This window comes from Porcisia hertigi, chromosome 36, assembly GCF_017918235.1.
Source record: "Porcisia hertigi strain C119 chromosome 36, whole genome shotgun sequence".
NCBI classification, from domain to species: Eukaryota; Euglenozoa; class Kinetoplastea; order Trypanosomatida; family Trypanosomatidae; genus Porcisia; species Porcisia hertigi.
The window spans coordinates 763,135-785,666 of NC_090595.1; the positions used below are offsets into that span (position 1 = coordinate 763,135).

The window sequence follows — 22,532 nt, forward strand, 5'->3', positions numbered from 1 at the left end:
CACACACACACCGCTTCATCCCCCCTCCCTCCCCCCTTCCATCTCATCGTTTCACCAGCGGCCGCGTTAACGCGACTTTGTTTGCTTCTTTGCCTCTCGACGCTTTGCCCATAGAGACTTGTACTGCTCCTTCTTTGTCATCTCAAAGATCGATTCGTGTTCGCGACGCATGCGCAGCGTTGCGAAGTCTTTCGAGCCGTGCTTGGCGTCATCGTAGCCCATGTCGGCGTCGCCGCGGTCTCGTTTGCCTTTCCGTGCTGTTGTCAGTTGGCGAGACTCTTTCTCCAAGCTCTTCTCCTCGGCATCCTCGCGGATTTCACGGATGGCCTCCTGCTCTGCATCCTCAACCCGCTGCAGTACCAGCTGCACCTCGCTTTCCAGGAGGGACGGGTATTCGATGCACTTGACACCGGTTTGCTGCTCAATCTTTTGCAGCATCACAATGTCGTATTGGCTGATGAGATTGACGGCCTTGCCTTCGGCGCCAGCGCGAGCTGTACGACCCACTCGATGGATGTAGTCCTCAACGTGATCAGGCAGCGAGAAATTCACGACGACGTCCGTGTGCGGTATGTCCAAACCCCGCTGCGCAACATCGGTGCAAATAAGCATCCGCACCTTCCCCTCCTTAAACTTGGCGAGGGCGATGTTGCGATTGCTTTGGTCCATGCGACCCATCAGGGGCAACGCGCGGTGGCCCAGGGTGCGGAGCGCTAGGGTGATTTTGTGAACCAAAGCCGCACTTCGACAGAAAATGAGGATGTGGTTGCCTGTCTCCTTGGTGAGGAAGAGATGCAGGTAGGAGAGCATCTGTGCAAAGGGGGCGAAGATGTAATACTGCTTGAGTGTGTCCACGGTGGTGTTCTTGCGGTGCACCTGGAGTAACACGGGATCCCTCAGCGATGCCTTCTGAAGACGGTCAATCTTGGTGCTTAGCGTCGCAGAGAACAGCATAGTGCGGCGATCTTGAGGAAGCTGCTCCAGGATGGCGTCGATCTCTTTCTCGTAATCCATGTCGAGCATCTTATCCGCCTCATCCAAGACTAAGGCGTGCAGCTTAACAAGCTTGAACCCCTTCGTGTTGCTCAGGTGGTCCTTTACACGACCAGGGGTGCCGACGATGACGTGCGGCCGCTTGCTCAGCTCACAAGCCTGCTCGACCATGTCTGCACCACCCACCAGCGTCGCCACGCGCAGCCCCACGCTGCGGCCCAGGAGAATAAACTGGGACGTCACCTGCTGCGCCAACTCGCGTGTGGGCACCATCACGAGCACGGAGAGGTACGGAGTCTTGGGCTGTGTCAGCAGCCAGTTGACGAGAGGCAGTACGTAGGCGCCAGTTTTCCCACTACCAGTCTGGGCCACACCGATTAGGTCTCGACCCTCAGCAACGACGGGAATGGTAGAGGCCTGAATGCGAGTCGGGTGCTGCCAACCAGCTTCGGCGCACGCCATGCACAGCTCTCGGCACAGACCGAGGTCTTTAAAGGACTTTGCCTTGAACTCCTCATTATCCAACAGCTCGGAGGAGAAGCCTTGATGGTTGACACGAGAGGTGCCTCGAGCTTGCATGGGAGTGCTGCTCTCACCGTTGTCCTTGGCCTCATCCCTGTGTGTCGCCCTCGGAAGCTTGCGTCGCACTGACGACATACTTGAGTGCCAGAGAGAAGTCGTGCAGTCGACAAGTGGAAAGGAGATGGTCGCCTCTGGCGCCGTGCTCTCCTCCTTGGGTGTGCGTGTGTGGGTGTGTGGAGACGAGGAGTACAGAGAAAAGGGAAAGCAGCTAGTCAAAATAGGGGAGTGGTCAAACAGACAGAGACGATGGCGCAGGAGGGAGATGATAGCGTGGTGCGTACGCCTCTGAGCCAGGTTGAAACTGCGCTCAGGTGTGTACGCTTGATGCTTTCGTAGCATTCATGCCACGAGTGTGTGTGTGTGTGTGTGTGTGTGTGTGTGTGTGTGTGTGGCGCATATTTATGCAAGACAGAGACGCAAAATGTGTCGAACATGTGGGGGGGGGGAAAGGGAGGGGGTAAAGAGAGGCTGGGGAGGGTATTGCGATATCAACGGCTCCCCCATCCCCTGTGCACATTAGCTATCTTTCTTTTTTTCACCCCCTTCCTTTGACACTTCCCGTCGGAGAGCGACGGGAACGGGTAAACTGGGAACGATGCACAACACACACACACACACACACACACACACACACACATACTGCCCAAGAACAATACTTTGAGCCGTCTCGGAAAACAAAAACACTGCCGAAGTGAAAAAACAACTCGTCTCCTGTGTCTCTTTTCTGTGTGTGCGTGTGGGGGTGTGTAAAAAAAAAAGTGACCAGCACTTCGACGCCGACCTTGCCCGCCAGAGACAGCGATGGGGCGAGTGAGCGAGCGATACGTCGCTGCAAACATCAACACGCTGGTGCACTCAGTTCATTTATGCTGCACGCTCAGCAAATGGGCAGCACTGCAGTGACTTCAGCAGCACGTGCATCAGCCTCCACAGCAGCTCCTTCAACACAAGCCTCACTGCCGTCCGTCATACTTGGCGTTCTCGCTCCTCCACCTACATTGTCCTCAGTGAAGAAGGTAGTTGCGCTTCACGTGGGTTGGCAACTTCGCATCGAGACGCGGGTTTACCACCTGTAGCGCGCCAAGATCTTTCGAGGTCTTTCCCAGACGCCGGAGAACGTCCTCCAACGTGCGCCGCTTTGACCGGTTCGCTACACGCCCCTGCGATTCCTCCAGCTGCGCTCGCAGCTCATCACCGCGCAGACCCATCTTCGGCTCGTTCAGGTGCTCTTTGCTTCCCGCGAAGAAGTCCTTCCAGTAAACGTCGTCGTAGTAACCCTTCTTGAGATGGTCCGGCATGCGGTTGTCCACGACGCGGTCCGGCATAAATATGCCGTCTTTGCCGGGTGGGTGCATCGCCATCATACCCTTGCGACGTCGCATCTCTTCGAGGTACGGGTAAATGTTGTACACAAGGCTGTGCGGCACTTTGCCGCGACTCGCCGCGATTTCACTAACGCTACGCAACGCCTTGACCGCCTCAAAGACGCCCTCGACCGTGTGCGTCGGCGCCTTGGGGTTATTCGACGGCCTCAGATTGATTTTGCATCCAGCATTCTGGAAACCGAAGGCGCAGAGGATGTCCGCTACGCGGAAGTTTGCCACAATACGCCGCGCCGGGTACAACAGCACTCGCGCACCATCGGCGTTGATGCGGACAGGGTACATGGGACCCTCTTGCTCCAAGTCTACGGCAATAATGTTCGAAAAGGCCTCACGGATTGCCTCGTTGCGAGCCTCCTGCGTACTCGGCGCGACCGCGCGTCCAAAGCCTGCGATGCCTTTTCCGCTACCCACGTACAGAACACAATAAATCCACTGGCGGTGGTCTTTTGGGCTGAACTTCACCACCCGCATATCATACGCGACAATGTTGAGCTGGAAGTTGCAGAGAAAACGCCCACGGTGCTCTTGTGGAATGAGCTCCGGTGTTAGCCAGGTGTTAGAGCGCCACTGGTTGTACTCTGTATTTAGCTTGTGTTTCCACTGAAACCCCTCAGGATACAGATCTGGCACGATCTTGTACTCATTATACAGGTCAACCGCGTTGTCCATGCCCTTTAGCCCTTTGCTGTCTGCAGCGTGCGCTACAGCCTCTGCAGAGTCTCGAGTGTCGCGGAAGTAGAGCGAGGTGCCGGTCTCGAGGTTGACAAATGGATTGCGCATTTTCTCGAAGCGGCGCCGCGTGGCGCTTCCTGGCTTCATCCAGGTGTAGTAGATGCGAGGGATCCCGCCACGCATTGTACCCTTCGCCGCGAACGACGTCAGGTTCTTGGCGATGGGGCATGTTGGGCGCAGCATATTGATGATTAGGGGGAGTTCGAAAGAACGGGAGAACAAAAAGAGAGAGCAGCACAGAGAGCGGAGTCGTCTCCTTTGCCCCCTCAAACACCAAAAACAAAGCAGGTCACACAAAGAAAGACAACCAGCAACGAGAAAAACGAGCCAGGCAAGAAAACAGCTCGCCTAAGTGTGTGCTTGTGTACGTGTGTGTCTGTGCAAATGCCGTTGATAGTGCTCCAGTCACAACCACAGACGCACACACGCGCTCCGCGTTTTTTCCGCTACTATCGAAGTCCCAACGCACTCGGTTGACTTTCTTGTTCGTAATTTCTGCTCTTTCAAGCAGCCGCTTTCCCCCTCAATGACGAAAGTCAACCAAGCGGAGGTAGAAGAGATGAAAAAACACGTGGTGGTGATGAGTCATGATCACAGAGAAGGACAGCGGGGGAGGGGCCGCATGAGAGCGCACGGGAGTGAAATTCGGAGAAGAGTAAAGAACGGAAAGCATGGCCAAGTCATAGAAGTGAAAAACCGAGTACAAAGCAGTCGAGCAAAGGTCGGTCATTTTAACGCCAGTGTCCCTCCTCCGCTTCCTCTCCCTCGCGGCCTTCTATGCACACACAGACGCGGGAAACAAAATTTCATCAGTGCAGCAGATATGGCGCCATGCCAAATCCGTGCAATGATTCCACCTCCCCCCCCCCCCCCTGATCTGCGTATCCTCTACAAGATGGAGGACGTGAGCGCAGAGGAATATCGTCACTCCTCTTCTCACGCACCATTTGTGCTTCCGCACGGGTGTTTGCCGCCTTTCTTAGCAAGTGGATTCGCTCACATTGCCTGAAAGACTACTCGTTCATCTTCCTCCCAGCTTTAGCATGTTCGTGTACATGCTTTGCGTTGAACGAGTAGGATGTGCCCGCCGGTTAAGGTAATCAGCATATATGTTTGTTTTTGTATAGGGAGGGAGGGATCGCCACCTGAGAAAGGAGGAGGAGGCGACTGAAAAGCCGGGAGTTCCGCAACAAAACAAAAGCGGGGAGATAAAATCAAAAAAACTACGGCGGGAGGGAAGAGAATAGCAGCTAACGAAGCTGCCCCTGGTGGTTACTTGACCACCATTCTCAGCAGTTCCCGACGAGCCCGCTCGTTGTTTTGAAGAGATTGATTGGTGAGCTGCCGTCCGTCACGAGGTAGCCCTCCAGTCCGAGACTTGCCAACAACTTCGCCTGAAGCTCGGGACCGGCCTTAGCCACCTCCGCAATCGTTTCTGGACCCAGTGCCTCAATAACCCTGTCCATCAGCATGTGCCGCACCTCCTCGAGCTCCTTTTCGTATTCCAGCGACATCGTTGCCACCTTCTCCTCCTGTTCGGTGATCAGCTGTGTTTTCCGGTACTGCATCTCGTTCATGGTCTTGTAGAGGAGCAGCTCCTTGGCGGCCCGCACGGCGGATGCCTCCACTGAGGCCTCGCTCTCGATACGCGAGGCAGCGGACAGAGCCTCGGCAATCGCCTTGGACTTGCCAGCGCTTACAATGGCAAGCCCACTGCTTTCTGCTTTCAGCAGCACGGCGCGCTGATTTTCGTTCGCCACATGGTCGTGCATACGCTGGCACTCAAGTCTACCACGCGCCTCCTGTTCGCGTGCCTTGGCAACCTGCTGCGCCTCAGCCTCCTGAGCGTGAGTGGTAATCTCGATCGCCATCTTCACTGACTTTTGCAGCCCCTGCCGCGTGCGTTCATCTAGCACCTCCATCTCTTGCGTGTCCACTGACGTGATGACGAGGTGGTTCGCTGGAAAACAAAGTACATCATTTAGATGGCCGGTGGTGGAATCCACGTCGAACACGGCATGCCGCAGGCAGCGCGCGCTATTTTTGTGAAATTCCTCAAACGGCATGGAGGCTACGGCGGCCCGGATGCGGCTGGCAATGTAGGAACACGCGTCTCCCACAAAGTCGTTTACGCTAAAGCATTCCTTGGCTGCTTTCGTGTCGCCAGGCGCGATGTCAAAGTACCAGTCGTAACAGAGCTGGAGGGCAAGCTGCGCGTGGTCTCGCGTCTCGACATGCACAACGTCTGTCATGTTGGACGGACCAAGGAAGAGGTGTAGGGCAGTGATGTGGTTTGGCAGCTTTGGTAAACACTTTGTCGGCTTCGCCGGGTCCCACGGGGAGCCGGAAAGCGACACCACCGTGAAAGCCTCGTCCGGCTCTAGGAGAACGCGATCTGGGCCAAAGACGATACGCGTCATCTGCGACTTGTAGTTGTACAGCTGTGTTACGCTTCGATAGGGAATGTGGTAAGACACAGCCCGCTCTGTCCGCCCCTGCAGCGCCTTGCGCTCCTTCTCACGCTCGAGTTCAATGTACACAGGATGACTGACTTGCTGCACCAGGTGCCGCTCCACCTGCGCGGGGAGCGGCTTTTCCCACACCTCTTCCTCGGCAGTCAGAAGGTAGCTGCGTGGGCCTGGGATGCATCGCACCGCACCGGTGACGCTGTTCCGCACGTACAAACCATCTCCCTCACCGAGGAGGTAGGGCCGCCGCACCTCCGCGCCACTCCTTGCGTCGGGAACAACACACACGAGATTCGACGGAATGAAGGAACAGGGGCCCTGCACCAGCCAGCGATCCCCGTCGTAGCGTTCAACCGGTGGCGTGCACAAGCAGTCGGTGAAGTTTCCCAGTGCCCTGACGAGAATGGCCTCCTGATCACCAAGTAGGTAGGCGTCTCGTGGGTGGCCCTTCTCTAACGTCTCACCCGGCTTGAGGAAAAATGTCGTGTCTGTGACGACCTTGCGCGCACCGGGGCTAATGATGCCGCTGTCGCCGACGGGGTTGAGAATCACCGCGTACTGCCCAGCAGATACGTGCGTGCGACGCACCCGCTTCACCAACTTGTCGTAGGGGTGGAGTACAAAGCAGGCGCACATGTCGCCTGTGATGAGGAACGTTTCGTTTGCGTTACGCACAATGCCCTCCTCGCGAAATGGGGTACGGGGGTCGATGTAAGTCTTGGTCGGCTGTACATTCAGTCCGTCTTCGGTGGTAAGCACAACGCCCCTCACGACGCACTGCAGGGTCTCAAAGGACTGTAAAAAGTGTATTCCCTCCGCGACTCGCATGTACATATCGCCAGCGTAGTGCTCGAAACCAGTCACGCCATCCGTGAAGGTCTCGCTCGTCGTGCACCACAGCGCCGAGCCGCGCTCAACCGTGTGTGCCGTCACCTCTCTCTCGACGCGTTCCTCGACGCGGGGATAGTAGATACCAGGGCCAATGAAGAGGTAGCGCTCACCAGCCTCGCGGCGCACCAGATTCGGCGACGAGCTCCCATTACTGTCCGACTGCACGCTGTAGGCGGTGAGCACTTGGATCTGCAGTGCAGACAGCGCCGAGAGTACTTTGAAATCCTCAATCTTCGCCAGAACCTCCTCGGGATAAAGAGGAAAGGGCGGCACGTGCCAGCGGTACTCCTCCTCACCAGACCGCACCTGCACCTGCCCATACTCATCTCGCACTGGCTGTTCGATGCCTGTGACCGAATCAATCTTGGTGCGGTGTGGATTGGTGATCAAGCAGTACTGTGTTGGCGACAGCACCACAAACTTTGTTGGGGGCAGAACGATCGACTCATGGGATTCGACGGGGCAAGTCAGTGGCCCGACGGCAAGCCTGGTGGTGTTTGTGTTCAAATCCGTGATGTGGGCATACTCCAGAGGGCGAAGTCGCAGCACCGTCTGCGCCATTGATCGGAGCCCTGTTCTCTGCTTTGTAACCTTGAGCTTGTGCGCCGGTATCCATGAAGTAATACGTGTAAGGCACGTAAAAATTGGGGGAAGGCACACCACAAAACGCAGTCCTTTTGTGTGTATGTGTGTGATCGTTCACGGGCACGGCCCCTCCCTACGCAATTTCGTGTATGGCGTTGTGTTTGATGTCCCTTTTTGTTTTTCTCCTTTGCGGTAGATATGCCCCCCCCCCCGAGTAAGGGAAGAGTAAAGAAGGGGGGGGGGGGGGGGGGGGGGTACAACGTCGATAGTGGCGGCAATGCTTCTCTGTAAGCAAACGATAGCGCGCCAAGAGTAAACGGGACGGGGAAAACCGAAAACTCTCTTTTTTCAGCAGCACATGATATGTGACATAGACGTAGATGTGAGAAAGGAAAGGGGCATGATTGTGGCTATCAAGTAAAAAGGGCGCTTTCAAAAAAAAAAGAAGAGGTGAAAGACGGAAATGGGGGGATTCAACCGATGTAACACCGCGCAGATGTTTCTGGTGAGTGGGGGGGGGGGTGATGCGGAGCGCGTATGTTGTTGACCGCTCAGTCAGAGTGGAAAAACACTGATCAGAGGAAGGAGAGAGTGGAAGGAGCGCTATCCACCCCCTCTGTTCTTTTTGTTCCTCCGCCCTCCTTCCTACAAGTACAACAACCATGCACACGGCGGACGCGAAAATGGCAAACGTGAATCTTAACCACACACCCTAGCGCAACGCTGCCTTGTCTGTCTCCACTGCTCGACGAGTACACGTCGCTTACTCAGAGACGCGCCTCTATTTCTTCTTTTAGAGTTCTGTCAACCTCTCGACTTCGCATCGATTCGTATTTTTGATTTAGTATTAGACGTGCTCATTGGAGTATGTTTCACCTCGGCTCGGCAGCAGCTGCACCACTATTAGAAGCGACTGTGGAAGGAAAGCGCTACACCCCAAAACACGAGCACGTGTGCCACTAGACATCCACGCTTACTCGAAAAAAAAAGAGAGCCTGGCCACGACAGCCAAGCCAACTGCACTGTTGTGCACGTGGCCTTCACAGCTCCACAGACGTGTACACTCGTGACCCCCGGGTATGTTTTGCCTTTTTTTGGGCCTGCTGCATTGTCCTCTTGTGCTACGCGCACCATCACAGGTAGGAGCTAGGGGTATCTGTGAAAGCGAATCATTTAAGCGAAGGCAAAACGACACACACACACACATAAACACAAAAAAAGGGGGAGAGTGCACGTTGAGCTACGAGACCGTGCACCCTACACACAGGGCAACAAGGGACAGACAGACGTGCGCACATCCACTACCACGGACGCCCCCGCCTCGCTTTTTCTTTTCGCTACCCCTGAGAGACCTGGTACGTCTCCGCCTCCTCGCGTTGTCGCTTTCTTAGCTCCGCCTTGAGGGCAGTGGGCAGCGGGGCAGCGGGTTTGAATTCGCCCAGCGATGGGTCATATTCTTCCATCACCTCGTACGGGCCGAGTGCATCCAGTTGCTTCGTCACCACAGGCGGTTGCCCATGTTGGTGCTTGGACACCTTGTGGTAATGCTTGCACATTGTATCAGCCACCTGGCGCAGCGTCGGGTGGTAGCTGTGCGTAAGGAGGCTCAACTCCCACGTGAAACAGCTATCCGCGTTCGCCGAGACAGTCTGCAGAGCCTCGGGGTTGTAGGCTCCGCGACCCGCGATGACGTTGTCGCTGCCACCGACAACGACACCCCCGGCAAGCGGGTAACGCAGTGCGATACGATGGCACAGCGCGAGAATTGACATGGCGATGTGTGGCGGGCAGGAGGGAGTCGCTTGTATGAGACGGCGCAGGATTGCTGTCACGCGTGCCACCGGTAGATGCTTCTGTGTGAGCACCAGCAGGTCAACTGCACGCAAGACCAAACCAACGTGGAAGGTCCACTCACGACTAGCGTTCTGATGCACGAACGTTCCCTGTGCCATGGACTGGGCAATGGAGAAAGCCTGGGACGAGAGAGATCCGGCGGACGACGTCGACCCCTGTGACGCAACCTCGTCCATGTCGCCGTTAGAGGCCTCCTGCGCCTCCTCGCGCGTCATCTTCGCTGACGACGACGACTCGGCCGACGGCAGCTGGAGCGCTTCGCTGAGACAGCAAAAGAGCACCTCGTGGAAGTAGCTCAGATCGACACGCCATTCCGATGCGGTCGCCGTAGCGTCTCGCTGCGCCAGCGTGGCCACAGCCACCAGAGCGTGCAGCCGCGTGGTCACTGAGGCCGCTGCCTCTTCCTCCTCGTCGTCGTCGTCGTCACCGCCGTCGCTTTTGCCCATTCGCCGGCGTGTCTGTGACCTACCTTGACCCTTCACCAAATCCTTCAGTGCCTCCATCAGCTGCTGGTAGAGCTCAACGTTTACCAGGGGTGCGAACTTCACGAGCCCCTCCAGCGTCGGCGCCAAAATCTTTGTTTGATGAACTGGCGAGCACGTCTTCGATGCCTCGATGACACGCAGGTAGATGACGAAGATGCGGTGCACAATGCGGGTCTGCTTTGCTGCGATCTCGGCACGGTCTCGGCGGGCCTTGGACTTTTGCATTTGACGTGCCAGCTCCTTGTCCTCCTTCTTGAGCCGCTTATTCTTCACCTTCTCCTCAGTCAAATCCTCGCGGTGCATGTCCACCATGGCCACACGCACATGGAGAAGAAGGTTCAGCAGCTTTGGGTTCATCGCATAGCTGCGCTTGCGCACAATGCGCAGCAGTGCTCCTACGATGTGCTCAGTCGTGTCTGAGACCTTCTGGCCATCCAGCAACTCCGAAAGGGCCGTCTGGCATGGTTGAGCGACGCGCACCGACTTGCAGTTGGCAAAGTCAATCGCGAGTGACAGAAGTTTCTCGGCATGATTAAACTCCGGTGCGGAGCTCTTCACGAGTCGCGCACACAGGCGACTACCAAGTGCCTGCTGCTCGGGGTGCGTTTTACGGGAGAGCTTGCGAAGCAACTGCAGGAAGTGCGTATATTGCGTAAGGATCTCGTGTTCGAGCTTCTGAACATTGTACACCTCCTTCTGTTTGCGCTGACCACCGCCATCCTCGCCCTCGAGGGTGCTGGAGATCCGATAGCTCGGAATAACGTCGCACAAGATGGTGCACTCCTCGTTCAAATTCTTTACCAGCTCGCCGTAGTCGGCCACCGTTTTGTTGTGCAGGATGTACAGAGATTTGAGTTGCCCCTGCAGGTAACTCGTGTTCATTAAGTAGCGCTGCATTGCGACGAACTAAAGGGCGGATGAGAGTGTGTATAGGCGTGTGTGTGTTTGTGTGTGTGTGTGTGTGAACACTGTAGCTGGTAATGAATTCGAGTTTACAGCCCCCTTTTCTCCTCTCTGCGCCGCCACAGAAATGTCTCACACTCTGAGGGATGAGCTGAAGAAGATGCACGCAAGCCTTCGCACGCGTCCTCCGCAGAGAATCACCGCACGTTGCAAGGAGAAACAGTGAAGGTGGGAAAACCCAAAGGATATGTTCACTCCCCGCAAAGACTCTGCTGCAACACGCAGCTGTGACACACACCTCAAGGAGCGAGCCACTGAAGATATGGAGGGGAGGTTAAAGAAAATATACAAACACAGCAACGCTTGTACACGGAGTATCAGACGTCATCTGCACAGGATAAAAAAAAAATAGAGTCATGCGAATGATCCCACGGCGTTGCGGGGACGTAGAGCGTAAGGAGGGAGGACGGTGGGGGAGGGGGGGGGGGCATGTCACATGGCGAGGCATTGAAAAGAGAGAGACGCGGAATCATGGCGAACGCTGTGTATTGCGGATTTGCCTCAGCCGCTGAGTGTCCGGACACAATAGACAGGGGAAACAAAGGGGGGTAATAAGAGAGGGGCTTGGTGGGGAGAGCCCTGCTATCCTCGTATAACCACAGAGCCCTCTTGTCCTTGTGCTAACCCGACCTCGAATGTTTTCCTGTAGATTTCTCGTAAACTTTCGGTGTTTTAGCCGCCCTCTCGTTGGTCAACCACACACACACACACAGAAACGTTTTCCCCCGACTCTCAGTCTGGAGAAGAGCTGTGTTAAACGGGGCAAGGTGCGCCGAACGTTGACATGGGCCACATAGATTACACGGAGAAGGGGGGGAGGAGGGAGTCGTTCAAGAGAAAAACAGAGTTCACTCCCCCTCGACAGCTAGATGACAATGCGTGAAGCAATAAGGGAAGAAGGTAAAGGGGGCGCCCCCGTGCCGAATAGACGCGGGTGTCCCTCACAACGTTGTATCTGGGTCCGTCGCGCCAAGATGCAGCACGGCCCATGTCGGATAGACTGACACAGGTAGGGAAGGAGGGGAGGGGGGGGGGAGATGAGTGACTCTGCGTGGAGACAATAAACTGTGACGCACGTCCACACACTCAAACAAAGCGCAAAAGAAGAAAAAATCAGGCGCACACTTACACACACACACACACACACAGAGAGAGAGACGACTCCTTTCCGTACAAGCCCGTCAGTAATTGAAGTATTTTTCATTCAAAGACTGCAAGGCAGGAATGTAGTTTTTGATTATACCAAAGATCACAGCAAATATGGTAAACAGCACAAAGGAAATGATCGAGTACTTGATGAGTGGCGCATTTCGATCGTAGCACTCTGCCTTGATGGTGGATGTACGCTTGCAGCTTTTCACCGTGCACGTGGCAGCCTCCAGGACAGCGATTACCTCACACTCATGCACAACAACGGTGTCGTTCCTCAGTGGTGGTTCGCCTTCGATCACATCGAATATGCGCGCCGTCTGTGAGCGCACCTGGGGGCTAGAAATGTAATCGTTGCACATCTTGGTAGAGCAGTCGCTACAGGAGCTGACGGTCCACGACACGTTCGCGAGCGGGCTGCATCCGCCCTGGTAGCAGCAGCGGCACGTGCACACAATGGGGCTCAACAGAGACGCCTCCTCAAACGCGAGGGCAACGCCAGGCAGGCTACACACGACCGCCACAAACAGCAACGTATACACCACACAGAGCCGTAATCTGGCAAAGACAAACATTCCTATTGACCCAGCTTGGCATCAATAAACTGAGTCTAATGTCACACACGCACAGACACACACACACACACACACACACGACCAAAAAGAGAGGCTAAAGAAGAGAAAGGAAGACAGCAAGACAGCTGAACAGCGGGACAGCGGAGGGAGGGGGAGGGGGGGTGCAACGAGTCGAGCAACGCTTTGCTGGTGTGCAAGAGCGGCCGCACGGAAGTGTGTGGGGAGGCGAATACGAGCGTATGCGTGCAAGTTAGTGTGTGCAAATGTATCACCAGCTCTCTCCTCCGATTAGAGAAAGGGGAAGAGGAAGCGGTGTTTAGAGGTGAAAACGAGGACACAGACACACAAAAAGAGGGGGGATATCGCAGAAGGAAGAAGAGCGATAAAAACTGTGGTTGAATCAAAGTAAAACCAATAAAAAGGGGGCGAAAATCCCGATACCGCCACCTTTGCGCCCCGAGTACATATATTATTGGGTTAGCCTGTCAGGAGGTGGGTGTGGGTGTAGGCGCGGGTGTAAATGTTGGCGTGGGTATGAATGCCATCAAAAAGAAAGCAAAAGGAAGAGGCGGAGGGTGAAAAAAGGGGACGCATGGAGTAGTAGATGGTGACGGTGGTAATGAACCCTCGGACGTTTACATGAGCACAGCATTTTCCAAAATCTCGCGCTCGCCCCCCTGCCCTTCCTTCCTCATGCATGCGGAAAGAAAAAGAGAGGAGAGATGGTCAATTGTTAAGATGCGCAACTCCACAATTGCAACCCTGTAAGCAAACATCGCCACACGAGACGAGAAGAACCTGCAAACAAAGAATAAGCACGCGTGAGTCGCTCATCGCTGCTCCCAAAGTCTATGCATAACGACCCCTCGCCCTCTGTGTGTCCAGAATGTTTACCCTCTGCGCTGCACCCATCTAATGAGTACCCCATCAGTCATGAATTGAACGCAATGAGGCCGCTTCACAAGAACCCACGGCGCCTACGCAGCGGACGTGCACACATCTGCGCCGACAGTGGATGCGCGAATAGCGTATCAAAGCGTATGCGTGCTCCAAGAGCAGGTTCTTTGTTTCATTCGAGGAGAGGAGAAAAGGCCGGGGGAGCGCAGCGTTTGTGCGTGTGTGTGTGTGTGTGTGTGCTGTCGATTGCATAATAAAGCGACGATGCAGGTAGATGAATGTAGGGGTAACAGACAGACCATTTTTTTTAAGCATCACCACCACAGCAACAGAGAGCGCGCATCTAAACAGAGAAGCACTAGAAAGAACTTGGGGGAAGCAAGGAGAGAGGGGGGGGGCCTAGCTCACCCCCTCCCTCCCTCCTCCACACCCCTCTAAAAACGTGTGTATGTGTATAGATATATATGGGCGACTCCGCCTCCACCCTTTTCTTGTGGCAATGCGTGTGCGTCTATGAAAAAGGGGGCCCTCGGTGTGGCAAAGAAGAAAAAAGTAAAGAGTGCATCTATGGAAAGGAAAAAACGCATTCGGCGTGCATGCCATCTAAACACAGGTGGTGTGTCAGTGAAGAAGAAAAAATATATAAATTACATTCACAGCGAGGAGGAGGGGGGGAGGTGGGGTGCTGAAGAAGCCACAGGGAAAGGGAGTGACGAAAAGGGGAGTGAGGGGGCACGTGCGCCTTGGAAGCCTACGTGGAGGGAAAAAAGACCTCCAGCTGCGCAGGGAGACCTCCCAAACGACACGCTCGCACGGGTCACCGTATTCCTCTAAAAGAGCTCCATGGAGTACTGAGGGTCAGTAGCGTAGTTCGGCATCGGCGCCGAGCTCATCTCAGCCCACCACGCTGCGCTGTTGCCGCTACCACCACCTGTGCCGCTGCCATGAATGCGGCTGCGCTTACCGGCGCTCGCCGATAGTCGAGCGTCATTGGGGTTGTGAGCCCCCATCACCTGCCGTAGCTCGCGGATGGCGGTGTCGTTGCGCTGCTCCACAACCCAGGCTGGGAGAATGACCTGTCCAAAAGGTGTAGTAGGCGGCGCACCCTCACTTGCCAGGCCGCCGGTGGATTGAGTCTGGTGCGGTGTCTTGCGCGGCAACTCCCCATCTGCCGCCTCCGCCCCCTCACCTGCTTGCTGAGCCTCAGCCAGCGCCGATATGTTCGCCTGCTGCTGCCGCTGCAGGTAGTGGATGTCCTGTAGTGTCGACCCCACCTCCTGCCGCGTACATTGGTTCAAAAAAAAGTTGCGGCCGCGGAAAGCACTGGCGGGGGACACTGGCGGTGGCAACGGCGTCGCCGTGGAATTGCTCTTGGCTGCTTCGACACGTCGACGCTTGGTGGTGTCGTCCTCGCTCTCGCGTCTGGTGTGATCGCTGTTGTCTGGGGGGCCGCTGACGGCACGAATCGAGTGCTCACCATCAATCACATCTACTTCAGACTCCTCATGGAGTGCCGGAGCTGCCGTCGCGACGTGCGCGTGCTCCTCACGTAGCGGCGGTCTCGAGTAGGACTTAGGGGACCCCACCATGTGCACTTCTGTGCACACGGTGCGGCTCGGTGCAAGCTGAGCTGGATCGGTGTGCGGGCGGCCGTAGTTGTTGGAGCGGCTCTCAACGGTAACGGACTGCACAGACGCCACGCCACCCCGAAGGGCCGGCGACGGACCCGCGGCGCTGACCATCCTGCCGTTCTGCACCACGTATTCAGCGACCTGCTGAACCATCCACTGCTGGTCCAGCTGGTTCAACTCATGTTGCAGGGAATCCATCCCTTGGTGTGTACGAAGATACTCCAGCACCATACCAGAGGGCAGCACAATACCGTCACTAGTCGTGGTTGCCTGAAGCCGCGGCACGCCGGTATAGTCGTCGATCGGGGTGGTGTCGCCCTCCACACAGTCGGCCAGGTCCGGCTCTCGCCACGCCGATCCTCGCGGCGCTGGCGTCCGAATGTCCTCGCTGAGCGAACTACTCGCGTCAGGCGGTCGTGTGTGGGAGCGCTGTGGCTGATATAAGGAAGAAGCCTGCGCCCGGGCGTCAGCGGTGTCAGCCTCGGCGGGTACGCGACAGGACTGCTGTGTGCCATCGCGCTGGATCGCTGAGATGTGTGACGGAGTTGCGGCTGGGTGTATGGGCGACGTGCCCACGCTCCGCTGCAACGCATGGCCAGGCGGGGCGGGACTAGTCAAAGACACGACCGTCTGGACGCCGCGAGACGCCGACCATCGACGAGAATGCTGCCTTAACGCACGGTGGTCGGCAGCTTTGCGATCGCGGCAGAGCACCTCTGAATCACCACCCTCTGCGTCCTGGGAGACATGCACCGTGTCAACTTGTCTGTCTGCTTGGGGATATGTGTTCACAAAGGTCGACGACTTTTCCGCGGTGGCGACATCCCTGCCACTCTCTTTGTGGATGTCCTGCACAGGGGGGCGGAGGATGCTGGTGACGCCCTGCGGCAAAGGGCGCGCCCGCACAGGGGCAAGCAAGCCGTCCGCGCTGCCGCCGCTGCTGCTTTCCGTCTGCATGGGACCCGCGAAGTCCGGAGAGGTGGCGGTGTACGCATTCCCGTCGTCTCCGTAAGCGCCGTCATCCTCGTGGTCGCCATTACCCACATAGTCATCAAACACGCTGTTGTCAGCAGCATTCTGCAGCTCTTGCATGGCGCACGCCGCGTCTGGGATGTTGTCCTGCTGTGCATGCCCACCAGCAGAACTGGCGTCGACAGCGTCATCGCAGTCGACGTAGTCCTCCGAAACCTCATCGCCGACAACAATTTCGCCTGAGGCGGCGGCCACAGCCCGGCTCACGCGGCGCTGAAGACGGCGCAGCAGACGAAAGAATTCTGCACTCTCGCGTCGCGCAGTTGGGGCGAGCTTGCTCAGGCGCGTCTGCTGACTCTTCAGCACCCGCGCCGCCTTCTTCACAGCTTCGTCGAACTGCTGCCGATCCTGCGGGGTCTCGGCCTCCACCTCGGCCGCGGCCGGGCCCTCTGCACGATCAAGCACGACTGTGATGAGCTGCACGCAGACGTACACAAGGCACGCGAGCTTGCCCGGGGGGTGACCTGCTTGCTTCATCCACTGCGACACCATGTAGAGAAGCACACGCGCCAGTGATGGGTTTCGCTTCATGGCTTCGTAGACCATGACGACAAAAAGGTGCCCCGTCGGCTCCACCCCGTACGGAGCGAGCGCGTCGATAGGCGAAGCAATGCGGAAGCGCCGTGAGAGGCTTTTGGCCAACGTCGCCATAAACGCCGTCCGCGCCGGCGCGGAGTCCCGCATCTGCTGCAAAAAGAAGCTCCAGAAGGTGCTACCGGCGCCCACGGGAAGAGCGAAGGTATTCAACGACTCCAGCCCTACTGGATAGAAACCGAAAGGCGAGAGCAACGTGCTGCAGATGTTCGGTGCCTGCATGTTGAACTCCTGGATAAGTTTGCACACACAGCAGCCTACCAGTTTGTGCATCTCAGGGCTGAAACTGTGTGCGCGGTGCAGCAGCTTCAGCACAAGCTGCGCGTTGTCGGCAGTCGTCGCGCACGCCGGCGCGCACCCAGGAAAGGCGACGCAGTAGTTGTTCTCCTGAGGGTCGGTGGGCAGTAGCTCTAGGTTACTACGGCAACTGCGCAGCATGACATTCCCCATGTACCACAGCGCAAGCGCATCATGGTTATTCCGCACTCTCAGCTCCGAAAAGACCTTCAAGATGCTCTCCAGGTACGATGGATCGATAGAAGAAGCGAGGAGCGTGACAAGCTTCACGTGCAGCATCATCACGTTTGCCTTTAGTGTGCTGCTCACTAGCCCGCGGGCTCCACTGCGGTCTGCACCTACCAAAGCCAGTAAGGTGCTGCGCACGTACGGCTCCACGGCCACGAAGAGTGTGTTACGGTGCTGCCCGCCATTCGCGATAATGTGATAAAGGAGGTAATGCACAGCGCTTTCCATCTGCAAGGCGGGATCGCGCAGGTAACCAATCAACTTCTCCTCGACCGCCTTTGCGCCAGCGCACTCTGAGAGCGTTGACAACACGCGGCTCACTGAAGACTGACCAGTGACGTGCACTGTGCCGTTCACGGGGCACAGGAGCGAAGAACTGCGCGCCGCCGCGCAGTACGGGCACTTTGATGTGACATCACGGAAGTATTCCACGGCCGAGTCCATAGCCTCGGCAACGTGGTGCTGATGCAGCACCATCGCCAACTCCGCACACAGCAACTGTGGGTCGAGTGCGATGTCGCTGGTCTCGAACGCCTCGTTAGACAGCTTGCCGAGCGCTTCGATCGTTTTCGGAGCAACAGCGACTCGCAGCGCCTTAAGCATGTCAGTGGCACGGCGAGAAGCAGTGATGGAGCAGCTGCGCACTACCTCACGCAGCAGAAAGAGAACATTGTAAACGTTTGTGTGGTTCTCACTGATTGAGGCGGCCACCTCGTCAGGTATTTCGCGCCCCGTCATGGCCATTCCAGCGCCGCGAGCAAGGGATATCATCACCTTGGCAAACATGGACACAGACATGTGCGAGTCGATAGCCAGAGTGGACATGAAGTATGCAGCGTGAGGCATGTGACAGTTGATGAGAGCCACCGTCTCAAGTGCGCCGTCCGTCTCGTTGTCAAAGCTGCATTGCAAGATTGCACATAGGCACATGTAGAAAGGATTCATGGTCCCCATGCCAGGTGTGCACTGCGACAACAACTCACGTAACAGATGCTTTCGAGTCGAAGGGATCTCCAGGAATCCCGCCATGTCGCTGTGACACAAACTCGGGTACAGAAAGCGCTCCACGTAATCGCGCCGTACAGGGGAGCGGAAGCGTAGGAAAAGTTCACCGCAGTGGATCGAAAGGGCACGGCCGAATGTGGGTCCGTGGGCCGGGTCCATCACTGCACGCTTCAGCCGCTCGTAGCACGCGAGGAGGAAGTCCACATTCATCTTTATTGGTTTTGTCTTGAGCACGTACTGAAGTGCGGTAACCTGCTCGTCCATGCGTACCTCGCCCACCGTCTGCACGAGCAACGCCAAAGCGCGGTTGGCCACAAGTGGCGAAGTAGACTCACAGTAAGTCTCTAGTCGGTCATGAAACTGATACACGATGCTGAGCGGGACCACAGCGAGGGAGATGAGTGCGGTGGTCATTGTCGCAAAGCCATGATACTGCTGCGGTGGCAAGAGTACCACGCTGTGAGCCGCGCCGCGGCAGGTTGGGGACGGCAGACCAAACACATGATCGCGAAGCACCTGCTGAACAAAGGGGTGGTGCAGCTGATCATTCTCGGTTATCTGCGACAAGACTGCTGTGATCAGCTGCACATACAGCTCCACATCTGAAACGCTGATGCGAGCCATTTGCATGTGAAAAAGGAATGAGGCGTAGCTCAGGCTCACGCAAAAGGGGTGGCCCTCGATGATCGGCTCTGTTTTTGTGTAGTATGAGGCGAGCGTGTAGAGTGTGCTGGGCGAGTCGGCGTGTGTCTTGAGGTGGCGCTGCACCTGCGCCACACAGTTGTTAAAGAGCACGCGATCCTCTTCTGTGTTGACGCGGACTCCAGATCCAAACTGCTCGGCACCATCTGACTGCACGACTGCGCCGCTCATTGAACTGTGGCTTTCTTGACGTCGCTGCTGAGAACGACGCCCCGTTGCCGAGCTGCCGCGCGAGCGAGAGACTTGGCTACGATGGTGCACGCTGCCATGCCCGTTGAGCGCAGCGCCGGAGAATAAATTCAACACCATTACGGCTCTCCACTAGGTGTGAGCCCTGACTGTTTTGTAGACTTATGTGAGTGGAGAGCGGGAGTAGGGGAGGGGAGGGAAAGGGAAGGGAAGCCAAGGGAAGGGAGGCAGGAGGCTGATGCATTGAGGATTTTTTCTTAGAAGCAGCGTGCGCGTGAACTTGAGCAAAGACACAGCCAGCCTAGGAGGAAAAGCGAAAAAACACGACTTCACGAAAAAAAAAGACAAGAAGAAACGCAGGTCAAGCAGGCACGCACACACGCACACAAGCATTCATCCGTGTACAGAGGATAGGAGAAGGAAGAAACGTCAGGTCTCTCTCGTCAGTCCCCATCTCCCGGAAAAAAAATCCCTCTAACTTTGTGCGCGTGCGTATGGGGTGTGTCTATGCCGCTGTGTGTGTGTGTGTGTGTGCGTGTGCGTGTGTGTGTGTCACTCTTGTGACAGCGGTCACGCTTGCTCTCAGCAGTAAGTAATGATGTTCTCTAAACTTGTTGCTGTTGCTTAGCTGGAGGCGATGGGTAACGCCCCCCCCCCCCACGGACAGAGCCCCCTGGAAACACCAAGTTTTAAAAAAAGGGGGTAGACCCTGCCGGGCGTCGTGGCAGCAAATGAAACTGCGCTAGACGATGCGCACACTCTGGTGACACGAAGGGTGGAAAAAAAAAAGGTAGAGGGAAAAGATAATCCGCACTCAAGACAGCAGCTCACTGAAGCACGCGCTTACTTTTTTCACCCCTTTTCTTTGGTTTTTGTGTATGTATATCCCCTGTTGAGCAGTGGTAAGGTGGCGAGAGCTATCACTTTTGCCTTGCACGTGTGCTGCACGCATGTGTACGATGAAGCATGCCAAAGGGGAGGAAGGGGAGGGGGAAGAGGGGGGGAAGTGGGAGTGAGGGGGTTCGCGCAAAAGAAGAGGGAAAATGTGAAAGTTCACCTTTAGGGGAAACGAGAAGAAACGACAATCGCCAGCAACAAAAGGGAGCCGCGGATTATTGCGCCTCTCCCTTCGTCTTGCATAAGTGACTACCGCAAGAAAAAAAAAACGCTCTTGTTTAAACCTCTGTTGATCACTATCAGAGAGCTACAACAAGCACCTTGCGTTTCCACCAATGCCGCGGCATTTCCTTTTCCTCTGCATACGCATAAACGTCGGTGCTCCATGTTTTTTCTCTTTGCCACTACACCGCCTGCGCTGGGCCCTTTTGGGGGGGCGGAAGGGGGGGGGGCTGTTATCGGTAGAACGCCTGTTACACATACGCTTGCAGAAAGAAGCAGTACGAGCCATTCGTAACCCCCCTTGGGAGTCTTTTTTCTGTCAGACTATAGGAACCATGCCCCCCCCCTCAACCACCCACCCACCACCACCTGCTGCCTCCTTGGCAGGCCAACGTGGCGATGGGTAAGCCGAGTGTAAAACGGAGAGCGGAAGCGCCACTGCTGACAGAGGTTGAGAAGCAAATCAAAGCAAGCAAAAGGGAAAACAGGCCACGCACACGCCAAAACATTTTAGGGTTGTGATGTCTCCGGGGAGGGGAGAGGGAGCGCGGCACTGCAAACAATAGAGAGATGATCTCACGTGCCTTGTGCCAGTAGCTCGAGTAGTATACATTTGTACGGAAGGCATTGTCACTTACGCTTTGGGCGACGCGTTGTGGGTACCGCCTCGGCGAACTGCAGGTGCCGGCGAAAGGCTGGCGGTATAGTGCGGGGTGGAGACTCGCTAGCCCTACGGACCTGAACTGTGTTGCGGAAAGCGGCGGCATGCGGCTTATGATATGCTAGGCCCCGACATTGCGCTACGGAAGCCTCCACGGCTCCATGAGGTCTTTGTGGGTGCATGTCCACCCGACTGAAGGTGGCCGAGGCCAGTGCCGGGCACCGCCTCCATAAGTGGGTTAATGTCGAATTTGCGGTCGTGGCGTCACGGGAAGAGGGCTGAAAAGCAGCCAACGGTGCCCTCGCACCGTCGTGCCTCACCGATCCATTGAAAAATGACGGGGACACGGCCACGTCACCAGGGTAGGCGTCTGTGAATTTCTGAGCCGTTGATATGACCTTTGCCGCTGTCAACCCACTGGTATAACTGTGCAGCTGCCCCAGAACGTTCGTCATCGTCTGCTGTGCAGCCAGTGATAATTTACTGGGCCCCACATCACCTGCAGCATTGGCCCTCTTCACACCCCAAGAATTATCGACCGCATCCGCCAGGGGCGTCGGTGGGGCCGTGGGATTGCCGGAGAACGCTACGGATGGCGCCGCCGTACCGGATATGGACCGCCGCGCCATCTTATCGGCAAATACTGACGAGCTCGATGCAGTCGAGTCGCTTAGTGGTGGCCTGCTGCTGGACGCCGAGAACCGCTGAACAAAAGTCGCCATCAGCGGCGGCGCCACTACGCTGCTTTCCAGGGAGGATCGCTGTGCCGAAGGCATCCGCGCTGCCGAAAGAGTGCCCGGGCCACACTTTCGACTAAAGCCAGGGAGTGTAATCGTGTGCACGGAGGGCTGGCCGAGAATGGAGTCCACAATCACAGGGTCCGTCGGCGAGAGCGGAGGAGGCTCGCTACGGACAGCAAAACCGCCAAACGGTTGGTACAACGGTGGCCAGGAGACTGACCCCTTATTATGTAGCGGTGGAGTCGCTTGCGCCTGCTGAGGTGACGACTGCTGGGATACTGAGGGCAGAACAACGGTTTCTGGCTCCCGATCAGAGGCGATGCTCTGCGCGCCGGATGGTGCATCACTCGAGGGAGCAGCCGCGCGGCGTAGCAGATCACGCACATCTACGCACAATGGGGTGATGACCGGCGGCGGAGCAGCTACCCTCGCGACGGTGCGTGAAAGAGTCGAGGCAGCAGGCGACCGACGAGATGGCGTGTGCGCGTCACGGCGTGTCATTGAATGATTTGATGAATGACTAAGACAAGCAAAGTGAAAGGTGCAGCCGCAGTCTCCAGGGAGCTGCGGACTGTAAAAGGGGGAGCCACCGCCAGCGCTTCTTAGTGCGCTGTGGTGTGCACGTTTGGTGTGTCGCTCAAACACAGCGTGTGGTTACCCCCCAAGATGGTTGTTCTAGAGACGGTGAAACAAGTCACCAAAAGGGAAAGGAGAACGACAAGGGGGGAAAGGAAGAAAAGATGTGGTGACTGGAAGGCAGCACTTGGTGCTCACC

At 56.5% G+C, this 22,532-nt stretch overlaps 7 protein-coding genes across 7 annotated transcripts; all 7 read right to left on the reverse strand.

Annotated features, from left to right (window-relative positions):
- Positions 1–66: 66 nt before the first annotated feature.
- JKF63_00176 (uncharacterized protein) lies at positions 67–1,650 on the reverse strand (the record flags this gene model as incomplete). The annotated part of the gene is made up of 1 exon (XM_067896228.1): positions 67–1,650. One exon carries the CDS (start codon positions 1,648–1,650, stop codon positions 67–69), a length of 1,584 nt encoding a protein of 527 aa, XP_067752385.1.
- A 929-nt stretch (positions 1,651–2,579) lies between these two features.
- On the reverse strand, positions 2,580–3,875 carry JKF63_00177 (uncharacterized protein; the record flags this gene model as incomplete). The annotated part of the gene is made up of 1 exon (XM_067896229.1): positions 2,580–3,875. The coding sequence occupies one exon, from the start codon at positions 3,873–3,875 to the stop codon at positions 2,580–2,582; it is 1,296 nt and encodes a 431-aa protein (XP_067752386.1).
- Positions 3,876–4,981: 1,106 nt separating this feature from the next.
- Positions 4,982–7,612, reverse strand: JKF63_00178 (uncharacterized protein; the record flags this gene model as incomplete). The annotated part of the gene is made up of 1 exon (XM_067896230.1): positions 4,982–7,612. The coding sequence occupies one exon, from the start codon at positions 7,610–7,612 to the stop codon at positions 4,982–4,984; it is 2,631 nt and encodes an 876-aa protein (XP_067752387.1).
- Positions 7,613–8,973: 1,361 nt separating this feature from the next.
- JKF63_00179 (uncharacterized protein) lies at positions 8,974–10,872 on the reverse strand (the record flags this gene model as incomplete). Its single annotated transcript, XM_067896231.1, has 1 exon — positions 8,974–10,872. The coding sequence occupies one exon, from the start codon at positions 10,870–10,872 to the stop codon at positions 8,974–8,976; it is 1,899 nt and encodes a 632-aa protein (XP_067752388.1).
- A 1,247-nt stretch (positions 10,873–12,119) lies between these two features.
- On the reverse strand, positions 12,120–12,662 carry JKF63_00180 (uncharacterized protein; the record flags this gene model as incomplete). The annotated part of the gene is made up of 1 exon (XM_067896232.1): positions 12,120–12,662. One exon carries the CDS (start codon positions 12,660–12,662, stop codon positions 12,120–12,122), a length of 543 nt encoding a protein of 180 aa, XP_067752389.1.
- A 1,727-nt stretch (positions 12,663–14,389) lies between these two features.
- Positions 14,390–19,357, reverse strand: JKF63_00181 (uncharacterized protein; the record flags this gene model as incomplete). The annotated part of the gene is made up of 1 exon (XM_067896233.1): positions 14,390–19,357. The coding sequence occupies one exon, from the start codon at positions 19,355–19,357 to the stop codon at positions 14,390–14,392; it is 4,968 nt and encodes a 1,655-aa protein (XP_067752390.1).
- Positions 19,358–20,986: 1,629 nt separating this feature from the next.
- Positions 20,987–22,258, reverse strand: JKF63_00182 (uncharacterized protein; the record flags this gene model as incomplete). Its single annotated transcript, XM_067896234.1, has 1 exon — positions 20,987–22,258. One exon carries the CDS (start codon positions 22,256–22,258, stop codon positions 20,987–20,989), a length of 1,272 nt encoding a protein of 423 aa, XP_067752391.1.
- Positions 22,259–22,532: the final 274 nt, after the last annotated feature.